We start from the raw sequence: 12062 nt of genomic DNA, 5'->3' as shown, positions 1-12062 counted from the left end.
CCCCTGTTGCCGCCAGCAACCCTGGCCTGCTCTCTCAAGCTCCATTCTGCCGCCATTTGTTTGAATTTGTTTACCTTCTATAATTGAAACTTTGTAGCTTCAGTGGAGGCTTAGGCCTGCAACGGCTATGGAAAGCTTGGCTTGCTCTGTTACCTGGGAAACCTTGCTCTCTGTGGCTGTAGCCATCTTGGATTGGGGTTAATTTGCATACTCGCCCTGATTGGCTGATGGGCGTGACTTGGCTGGTGGGCGTGGCTTGTGTAGTGGAGTGATGGTTAATTTGCATATTACCATTTTATTAGAGAGGACTAGAGGCCCAGTGCATGAAACTTGTGCACTCGGGGGAGAAGGGAAGGGCGGGTCCCTCAGCCCGATCTGTACCCTCTTGCAGTCCAGGAGCCCTTGGGGGATGTCTGACTGCCAGGGAGCAGGCCTAAACCAAGCAGTCAGACATCCTTAGCTCTGCCACGGAGGCAGGAGAGGCTCCCACCACCACCACTGTGCTCACCAACCATCAGCCTGGCTTCTGGCTGAGCAGCTCTCCCCCTGTGGGAGCACATTGACTACCAGGGGGCAGCTCCTGCATTGAGCGTCTGCCCCCTGGTGGTCAGTGCACATCACAGCGAGCATCCTTAGCATATCATTAGCATATTATGCTTTGATTGGTTGAATGGCCAAATGGACGACCGGACACTTAGCATATTAGGCTTTTATTATATAGGATAACCCTAATCTCTTATTACCCCCTTTCAATTTATTGCCCAACCATAGGGACATACCTCATCTTCCCACTTTAGCAATAATAGTCCTCTTATTATCTTACAAACTGAAGAACAGCATGTGACAGGCCATCATTCTCTACCAGCTGCATGCACTGTCTGATCTTCAGCTAATGTTAACACAAGCTTACTCTAAGACCCATCCACATTCCTAAGAATATTTCTTAGGAAATATTTTTCTGTCTCAAATTCACTATTATATTTTGGACTAAAGCAATGTATCCCATCCCTATCAGCAAATCTACCTTTGAGTGGCCAATGAGGCTAAAATCTAGTTTCAAATTGTGCTTCATAACCTATTAAATAAATATAACTGAAAAAATAAGAATATCCTTTTTTAGTACCTAGAGGTAAGGCACCAACTAGTAATGTAAAAAGATAGTTCCTTTTATCTGCTTGGACAGCTTGAGAGAAAGGTGTAAAACTACTGATAAGGACTATAAATTTAACCCACTCTTCTATCACTTATTAACATTACTGACAGGACATGTCATAGTGCTGAACATGTGTTTCTTAAATGAGATACTGTAGCTGGGAAATTCTAACTTACAATATTAAAAATATAATTATATATCCCTTCAAATTTCTCTAAGGCATTTCCCTTAGCCTCCTACAAAAGTCATTGGCCGGAAGTAACCTGATTTTACTATCCCCTCATTTGACAGATGCAAAAATCAAGGCTCAGAGATTATAGAGTGACTTACCTGCCCGAATAAAGTTAATGGGTGAGAAAAGATGCATAAGAAAATCTTTCACTGCCTAGTAGCTAAGACTGTGGACTGGGAGGTTAGACTGTGGGTTCAAGTGCGGGCTCTAAAACTCAGAAACCACCAGGCCGGCATGTTTAGTGGTTGAGTGTCGACCTATGAACCTGGAGGTCACAGTTCGATTTCCATGACATTTTCATTTTTTGCAAACTCATTCTACATGTCTCTCCCTTTTTTACTTTTTAAATTACTTATAAGAATGTGCAAGAAATGAAACTATTTCTTTTGTGTAAAGTACACATTTGGTAAACTTTACCATAGGGCATACTCAACAATGGGGGGGAGGGGGGCGGGAAGGAGGCAGTGTGTCTGGGAGAAGTGTCACTCCTATCATTCTAGAAAGTATATAGTCATTTCCTGGTATTACTTGGTACATGATAGGTGCTTAATAAATAATTTATGAGTGAGTGAATAAATAAAGGAATGGAAGAAACTACATAAATATTTCCTTAAAGTGAGCTAAATCAAACAAGTAAGCATTTGTGATACCGTGGAAGGTACACGTAAAAACCTAGAAAGTCATTAATAAGGCTAACCATGGTTCCAAGCCATAGCCCAGGGATTAGAAGAAACAGATACTCTAAAATGATACTCCCCCTTCTAATTAATTTCAATGGCTCTCTCTACATGTAAGCTTTAAAAAATAACCTAGGTGAACTTCTACAGAGCAAAAGTTTCCTTTATAAAGTACTTTCACGAATTAACCACAATAAGAAAATTTCTTATATATATTTATATAATTATGTTCTGCAATGTGATAAAATTCTCACTGCTACTAAAGGACTTTTTTTTCTTCCATTCATGTCACATTCAGGACAGAAGAGTAATTGTTGGTGCATACTTATCACTCAATTAGTTTAGAACAGCTGAACTCAACTCCTTAACAGTTTGCACACATTTGTTCCTAAATGTTAGCTTGCCATTTGATACCAACATAGCGATAAAGATGAATTCAGAAGTCATCTTGCAAAAACATTTTAAGCAAAAAACTATGGGCATAGAGCAATAAATCTGTGGTGCAAACAAAGGCAGTGGTAAAATTTTAAATTCTATACATCTAGAAATTTAAAAAATAAGTTAAGACAGATAGAAGTAATACATGATGGCTTCCACACAATAGATCTGTTATCCTATTTTCAGACATTACTACCTGTTAGTATAAATTTTTATAATCTTTTTAAAAATCGAATTTCCTTAGAAATATGTTTTCAAAGGAATGATGGCAAATGTAAAACTTAACTATAAAATGTTTGATAAATATTATAACGTAAACCCTGTTGTTAAAGATATTTTAAGGTTTTCTTCTTTTTTTTTAACAATCACTTGTGTGATTCAATTTAAAACATACATTATTAAAACAAAAAAATCCAAAGATTACTACTCAAATACACTGCTACTAGTTCACTTTAAAATCAATTAAAAATAAATTCTGAATATGAAAGTCAAAATCTAAAGTTATGAGGCAATAACTGTTATAAGAATTTCCACAATTAGTACTGGGCTGGGTTTCCAAATTAAATGGTAGCAATTTTTATGTATAATATATACAGGATTAGAATAAAGATATACCATTAGTAATATTAAATATATTTTGCACTGAAGTTCCTTTTATTTATATAAAGGGTATTTTTCAGATAGGTAAAGTTAATACAGAATAATTAATGCGGAAGCAGCAGCTAGTTTTTTGTTAATGCTCACAGGAGGATTTTTTCATTTGATTTTTAGAGAGAGTGGAAGAAGGGGGAGAGACACAGAGAGAGAAAGAAAGAGAGAGAGAGAGAGAGAGAGAGAGAGAGAGAGAGAGAGAGAGAGAGAGAGAGAAACATCGATTGGTTGCCTCCTGCATGAACCCCAGCCCTCAAGCCTGCAACCGAGGTACATGCCCTTGGCTGGAAGTGAATAGGAGACTCTTAAGTCCAAGGGCTAATGTTCTAACCACTGAGTTAAACCAGCTAGGGCAAGAAGAAGCTAGTTTTAAAGCATCACAACTCTACTGAGGAATTATGAAAATATTTTGTTTTTAAAAGTATTCCTGATCCCTGAAATTGTAGAACACTTCATTCCCACTGAAGCAAATACATGTATAGGGAAAATACATATAAAGTTCATTTAAAAGGAGCAAAAAAAGGAGGACACAAAAGTTCAACAACTTGCCTTTAATTAAAAAAAAACTAGCAAGCAGAAGGGCCAATGTTTAAATCCAGGTCTGCCTCCTTAGCAATCTAAGCCCTGATAACTATGCCAATGTTTCTTCAAACTAGACTCCATGGATATTCACAAGAGGAATTCATAAGTCTTCATCCAGATGATTTTTATTTTAAATTATTCTACAGCCTGGCCAGCATGGCTCAGCAGTTGAGCGTTGACCTATGAACCAGGAGGTCACAGTTCAATTCCGGGTCAGGGCACATGCCCCAGTTCATCCCCCGTCTGGGGAGTGCAGAAGGCAGCCGATCAATGAATTGATGTTTTTTTCTATCTCTCTCCATCTCCCTTTTCCTTTGAAATCAATAGAAATATATTTAAAAATAAATAAATAAATAAATAAATTATTCTAGAGATAATTTTTAAATGAAAGACATTTTCACAGGGTAAATTTTCACTTCTTAAATCATCAAACTGGGATAGTCAAACCCTGGTGTTCCGAGGAATATTCTTACAGGTATAGGAAATTTTTTGTCCTTACAAAATAGTCGACTTTGAGAAACTTCAAATGTAACACTCAGCTTTCATTCTTCAAGAATGAGAGGAACAACACTTGGTGTTCACTGAACACATCATGAAATCTTGTGCCTTTATGCCTTTACACATGTTATTCCCTTCTTTGGAAAAATGTTTTTTTATCTCTATTAACTACTAAATTTATTCTTTAAAAAGTGTCACCTGTGAATATCTTCTCTCCCTGTCCTCTTTATCCTAGCGTTTGGCCCATCATTCTCTACTTAAATAAGATTTTATGCGTCATTGATAGCTTTCATTACAGTGTATTATAATTGTCCTCTGTGTCCTTGAGCTAATATCTCTTAATTTTTTTGTTGTTGTTGTTATTGATCCTCACCCGAGAATATTTTTTCCATTGATTTTTAGAGAGAATGAGAGAGAGAGGGAAAAACAGAAATATTGATGTGAAAAAAAACACACATCGATTGATTGCCTCTTTCACCTGCCCCGACCAGGGCCTGGGCTGGAGAGGAGCCTGCAACCAAGGTATGTGCCCTTGACCAGAATTGAACCTGGGACCCTTCAGTCCACATGCCAACACTCTATTCACTGTGCCAAACTGGTAAGGGCCAAATTGATTTTTTAAAGAAGGATAAACAGGTGATGGTATAGGTAATGGATGACAGGATTGGAGAGAAGGAATGGGGTGATAGGCACTAGGTGGCAGATATGGAGTGATGAAAACCTGAAGGAGGTTGATAACTACCAGGATGGAGTGGGGTCTGTGATTGAGGGAATCCATTTGAAGAAAGAAATACTTGGTGATTTGTTTGGACACAGAGAATAAAGGAGAGTCAAGAGCCTGGATGATTGTCATGAGCCTGGATGATTGATAAAAAATAGTAATACCATTGACAAGAATTAGAGATGTGGCAAAGGGATCTTTTTTGGGAAAAAGTAGTACAGACAAAATGGGTTTATTTGGAGTTAAGTTTTTGAATTATTCAAGTAGAAATATCTTGCAGATTATTGTAGTCCCATTGGATTAAAGAGAGGCTAGTGTTCAATGTACTAGAACTATTAAAGGTATAGATACCTTGGCATTTCAAAGGGATACCATAGTATTTTTAAACACATATTTTAGCCTTTTCAAGTAATTAGACTAGCCAAAAGGCTCAACATTTGGTATCTACAATGAAATAGGCATAAGGATATTGAAGAATAGTTGTTCCTCTCTCTTTTTTTTTTTTAATCTTTATTGTTAAAAGCCTTATAGATGTCTCCCCCTTTACCCCGTTTGTTGACCCCTCCATCCCGCTCCTGCCTCCTCCCAGGTCTTCTCCACACTATTGTTTGTCCATGGGCTATGCATATATGTATATAAGTGCTTTGGTTAATCCTTCCCCGCCCCCTCTTTCCTCTGAAATACCTCAGTCTGTTGCAATTGAGTAATTGGTGACTCAAAGAAGAGAAGAATGGATGGTAAACCAGAAAGAGGTTGAGTGAATGAATGGCAGAGGAAAGAGGTTTAATATTGGCTAAGAAGATATAATATTGTACCCAGGATACAATATTAAGTGAAAAAAAGTTGTAGAATATGTATAGTAAAATGTCACTTAAAATAAAATTTAGACTCCTTTCTATGGTCTTCAAATCCTTTAGGTCCTTTATGACCCATCTCCTGCCTACTTCTTACTTTATCATATGCCATGCCCCAGCTACACTGGCCATTCTATTCTGATGCTTTAACATGCCACGTTTGTTTTTGCCTCAGGGTCTTTATACTTGCTATTATTTCTGTTTAAAATTCTCTTCTCCCTGTGACTTATACACACACACACAAACACACACACACTGAGTGGCCAGATTATTATGCGTTCAGAGATCATAATAATCTGGCCACTCAGAGTGTGTGTGTGTGTGTGTGTGTGTGTGTTGACTTCAGAGAGGGAGGGAGAGGGAGAAGGAGAGAGAGAGAGAGAGAAACATCAATGATGACAGAGAACCATTGATCGGCTGCCTCCAGCACACCCCTTACTGGGGATCGAACCCACAATCTGGGTATGTGCCCTTGACTGGAATTGAACCCGGGACCCTTCAGTCCATAGGCTTACGCTCTATCCACTGAGCCAAACCAGCTAGGACTCAATTCTCTTTAAAAGAAGCCTGTCCCAACTGTTTGTAATACTGTATTCCCCTCTATCCCAACCCCCAAAGTTACCATCATTATTTTGTGCTAGCAACTATCATCTGAAATTCTTATTTGTTCATCTTCCCCCCTAGAATATAAACTCCATAAGACAGAGATTTCATCTGTCTTGTTCACCACATATCTCTGCTGCTTAAAATACTGCTTGGCACATAGTAGGCATGCTGTTGTTGAATGAAAATGTACACGCAAAGGTATATATAAATGTATGTATTACATGAAAAACAGGATTATTATTTGAACTTATATCAGAAGTGATTATGAGACTAGAAGTATACAATACCCATTCATTTTTGCTTCATAGATCTCTATGTACATTTTCTAAAAAAAATCATGTCTTCGATAACTAAAAGCCATTATCTAAATGATCATATAAGCCTAAGGTAGTCAGTCTATTCTGCCTATTTTCTTTTGATGGGTTGTCATGATCTGACTGTAGACTGATCCTTGAGTTGTTTTGGTAGGGCAGTTCAAAGTTAGAATCTTAAACCTTGGAACTGGAAAGAGCTTCGAGATCCAACCCCACAATTTTACAGATGAGGAAGCAGACTCATAATAATTCAATTAATAAAACTAGGCATTGATGAAAATTCTTCAAAGACCAAATGATTAAGAACTACTTAAAAGGCTAAGCTATTACACATTATACATAATTTAAATAACTAATAAAAGCTTACTAAAGCTTTCTCTCACATATAACCTACAATCTTCTGGTGAATAATTACTCAAAGTAAAACTATCCCCTTAAGCACACTATTTGACCAATGAACCCTATGGTTAAACATCAGTTAACCATTATAATATGACAAAGGATCAGAATACATAAATATAGGGAGTGGAAGTTATTCACCGTTATGTGTGCAGACTAACTGAACTAGCAGGCATAGTTTTCAACCGGGGTATATAATAAGTCTGTAATACATATAAGGATTCATGCTTTGATTCAAATTTCTGTATCAATACCTACAAGGTGTATTTAGTGGAATTTAATAAAAATTAAATGCTGAATAAGAAATACACTAAATGTCATTTACAGAAAGTACATATTTCTCTTTACATAATATAGATTACCAGGAATATGTTTTACCTGAACTTTTGAATAATATCAATTTATGTTTGTTTAACAAACTACCTCATTTGATCCTCACAACAACCCCATAGATAGCAGAAATTATTGTTATCATTTAATACAAAAGAATGAAGCTCAAAGGTTAAGAAACTTGAATAAGGTCATTCTGACAAGTCCTTATACCCAAATCATCAACCTCTTAGCTACTGTTCTTTGCATCCCTCTGGCTACCTCACATTTACTATGTATTAAAATGCAAAACACTTTATAATTTCCTTCCTTCAACATTGGTGGAGGTGAAGAAGGTACCAAAACCTTAGCAGTCCTATGCCTTTCTATTCCATTTGAAGTTTTGGTACCCAAGAAAATAGTATTCATTTTTCTTAACAGTGAGAAGAAAGATATGACAGTCATCTTAATTGAGAATTGTGTTCATCAGCAATTCTGTTTTAAATGCTACCAAATATTCAATTGTTTTCTTAATCCTAGTGTTACTAATATGGGCTTTATAGGTGAAAAAATCTGAAACAAAATCTTAGTCCTTCTCTCACTGGCTGTCCAACTGTGGGTACATTTGTTAACTTCCTTGAATCTCACTGTCCTTATCTTACAAAATGAGGATAAACACCATCTGTCCGTGAGTTGTTGGGAAGATTCAACGATTTAATATGAGTAAAGTACTTAGCTCTTAGAAAAGGTCCAGGTCATATAGTTAGTGTTGTCAGAAAAACAAACAGATGCAGATAAGTACTGCTGATAGGTAATGTCATTTAACTTATGTGACCTTTATTAGTTGAACTCCAAGGGTGACCTTAATACTTTTTTCTCCCAAGTATCTGGGGCAGGACAGAATATCACACTTGCTCCCAGGATACCAATTAAAATGAGTGCTGCATTTCAGTCCTCTTCTAACTCCTTAAAGCAATATAGTAATAGTAATAATCTATTCTTTAACTACCTTAAAATTGGCTGCATCCAAATCCAGGCTTACACTATTTCACTCCTACTCTTTATCTAAGTCTAACTGGATCATTCACTATTTTGAAATAAATCTAATACTAAGCCAATTTTAGAAATACAAATCATGATACAGTGAATTCACGTTGGGTGAAATAGGTAGGAAGTTTCGGGGGAGTGAGGAAAAAGAGCTGAGAAATTATGCATTCAGCTGTCTATCATGCAATAAATTTACTTTCTTTTATTCTTCACAGGCATCATTCTAATCAATATTAGCATCATTTTACAGATTAGAAAAGGAATGCTCAAACTCTTGTTCACTCCCCTTGGCTCAAAGTGCTCCAACCACTCTAACCTACAAGAAGATTCTTGCTCAACTCAAAACCCTTTCCTCTTACAATCTCAGCCCAGGATGCTCTCGTATCTCTCTGCAATGCTGTCTCCTCCTGCTTCAGGTCTCACCTCAAGTTGTACCTACTCTTACCAAGTCTAAAAGAGCATACACCAAGTACTCGATCCTTACTTCCTTCATAAACACAAAATGATCTGCATTCATCTTCTTCTTGTGTTGAAGGACAAGAATACTTTGACTTTACACTGCTTTACCCTGAGTGCTCAGCACAGATGATGACGCTAGCTTAATGAATGAATGCACACACCTCCCACCAGCCATTTAACACGTAAATGGCAGGGCCTGGAAACCAATGCAGATAAATCTGACTGCAAACTCCTACCCGGCCTACCACTACTTTTTTCGTGGGTGAAAAGAGAGATGTTTTGGGCTGGAAAACCAATTCAGAGGTGTGCCTTCTATATTCATTCACTTTTTTTTTTTTAATTACAGAACCATATACCCATATACTTAATACAAATATTGAACCAGAATTTCAACAGATCTTACACTGCCTTTCAGAATCACAACTCAATTTGAAAAAAACTCTGTATTTATGATGCCTTTTAACAGTCAAAATGCTTCAAAACTTTTGAATCACTGATAGTTATGATTCACTGCATCATAGTATAGTTATTTTTAAGTCTAAAGAAAATTTAAATAAATGCATTTTACTAACAGGCTTGTCATGTTTTGTTCTTTTTTTAAAAAATAAGATGTTTTGAATTTCCCATATCATACACAAACATTTTTAAATCAGCCATGAGATTATCATCCTGATAATGGTTATAATGTGTTCTTTCTTAAAATGACACAAATGCACTCAACCTGCTGCCTTCACTATTAAACCATGTTCTCGCACACAGACGTCACCTCACGTAAAATGCCCAGTGCAGTTAGAGCAGATCGCTAGCATATTCCCTTTGTTACCTTACCCACGGGGATTGAATACTTACTGCCGAGTCCTCCATCCTCGGATACGCTTGTTCCTCTCATTCCTAGGTAAGTCAGTCCCAATATCAGGAAAAATAAGCAGGCAGCAGTTAAGAGAAACATCGACAAGTAGTGGGCACTGAAGCCCCCGGTTGGGGACACCTCCTCCCGTTTAAACTGCTGGAGAAGTTCTTCCTCGGGTTCAGAGAGCTTCGGTTTGCTGTAGGTGTTTTTCAGGTAGGTGTGATTGGCGCCCGTGTGATTGGAGTGATTGATCCTGAGTGAACCCGAGGCGGCCACCGCCGCCGCACTGGGAGGGACGCTGTTGGGGAAAATCCTGGAGGAGTCCACCCCGAAGGCCCCGCCGCCGATGTGATTATTGGTCTTAAGAAGGGAGCCGGTGGACGAATCCAGGGTCGCGTCCATGTCAGTCAGTGGCGGGGACAGGAGAGGGGCCGGTTTCTTCGCGTTCACACGGTATCTAGGAATCGGGCCGGAGTCCAGCGCATCACACGCTCCTCCCTGCCCCGCCGCCGCCGCCGCCGCCGCCGCGGACTCCTCGAGGTTTCGACTTCTGTCTAGACTCCCCGCGGCCGCCGCCCTGTCATTCATCGGGGTTCCTCCCCCTCCCTGGACGGCGGGCTCCAGCCGGCCGCCGGCCGATTTCGCCGTCTGCTGAGGGAGAGGCTTACTGTGACTCCGTCTGGGCCGGTGCCGGGAAAGGGAGTCGTCTTTGAATACCTGCCGGCCGGAGGCCACGTCGACGTCCCCCTCTTCCTCCGAGTCCGAGTAGTTTTCCCGGCAGCTGTAGGAGAGGAGCCGGCTGCCGTTCACGGTTCGGCTCGACCACCGCGCCTCCTCGGCCTCCGGGCCCCTGTCCTCCCGGTCTTCGCCCTCCTTGTCCTGGTCCTGCGCCGCTCGGTCTCTCCCCGACGGGGGCTGCAGCTCCGGAGCCGCCGGCCTCCGGGCCCCCCACCACGCGTGGGGCTTCCTCCGCTCGGCCGCGGGGCTGTTAGTCACCTCGCCGCCGGCCAGGGACGCCGACGGCGGTTTGAGCCCGCGGTACTGGAGCGCAGCCCGGTCTCTCCTGCCGCCGCCGCCGGCCTGGTCCCGCGGGCTGACCTCCACGTCCGACTCGTCCGAGCTGAAGCCCAGAAGCACTTTGCTGCCGGCCGTGGGGGCGGCCGAGGCGCCCCCGGGCCCTCCCGAGGGGCCCGAGGGGCCGGAGGCCGACACTCGGCCCAGGCCCCCAGGAGTCCGAAAGTGGGCGAGGTCTCCCGACACCGGCCGGACCCCCATCCCAACGGCCGCCGAAGCCGGTCCCGTGGCGGCGACCGAGGCGGCTGCCGTGGTATTGTTAATACTGTTCCGCGTCTTGTGGCCGCGGCCCCCAGACCGGTGCTGCTGCTGCTGCTGCTCTTCCTCTCGAAGCTTCTTCAGCTTCTTGAGGTAGACCGGGCGGGTGCTCTCCGTCACGGGGCCGGGAGACAGGCCATAACGGCGGAGCTGAGAGAAAAGCTCCTCGTCCGAGAGCTGCTGAGGCGCCGAAGCCGCCGCCGCCGCCGCCGCCATTTTCTCTCCAGGGTGTTTTACAAGCTCCGCGCTACCGGAAGTGACGCGCCGCCCTAGACCCTGAACTAGACCGGGCTGCGTCGCCGGCCCAGCGCCGCGGCGCCGCGGCCAATGGGAGGCGCGGGAGGAGCTCACCTGAGCGGGAAAGGGCCACCTGGGCGCCGTGGGGCGCCCGCGGCGGCGAGGTTTCCTACCCCCTGACCGCGGGCGCCGCACCCTCGCCCCATCTTCCCCCGCCCCTTTTAGCGCTGTTCTCCGCCCTGCCCTTCCCACTGCCTTCCCGGGAGCTGCCTCTGGCCGAACCACCTTGACCTCCTCTTCCCGGGGTCCTGCCACGGGGCAGGCATAATTGAAATGAAATCTCCCTGGAAGCTCACGACATCAGTTTTCTGGTCATCCAGAACCCCTCTGCCGAGGGGAAGCCTACCGAGACTAAAAAAGAAATGGCCAGACTAGATTGGTGGTTTCCCTGCCTGACTCCACAAGTTCGCTTTTCATTTTGTCTTTCTGCTTGACTTACAAAAAAGAAAAAAGAAAAAAAAAGTGAGTTTCCCTCGCTGCTCTTTTTGAGAAGCCTCCACTCTAGGTAGAAGATACAGGGTAGACCAGTCACAATACAATTTTCTTCAAAAGTAAGGTCTATTCATTTCCTTCGTTTTTTTGTAAGGTATTACCATGTTTTTTCCTTTTAAAATCTAATGACCTCCATAGGTCATCATTTTTG

At 41.9% G+C, this 12062-nt stretch overlaps 1 protein-coding gene across 1 annotated transcript in view; it reads right to left on the bottom strand.

Moving 5' to 3' along the window:
• Positions 1–11354, bottom strand: part of LEMD3 (LEM domain containing 3) — a 71900-nt gene extending 60546 nt beyond the window's left edge. Inside the window, exon 1 of the mRNA XM_079775007.1 lies at positions 9790–11354. Within this exon, the coding sequence (XP_079631133.1) occupies positions 9790–11338 (1549 nt within the window). The 5' untranslated portion in view covers positions 11339–11354. The remainder of the gene's footprint in view (positions 1–9789) is intronic.
• Positions 11355–12062: the final 708 nt, after the last annotated feature.

This window comes from Cnephaeus nilssonii, assembly GCF_951640355.1.
Source record: "Cnephaeus nilssonii genome assembly, chromosome: 6".
In the NCBI taxonomy this organism is placed as follows: Eukaryota; Metazoa; Chordata; class Mammalia; order Chiroptera; family Vespertilionidae; genus Cnephaeus; species Cnephaeus nilssonii.
Note: the sequence above shows the minus strand (reverse complement) of the source record. Positions and strands in the feature narration are given on the sequence as shown.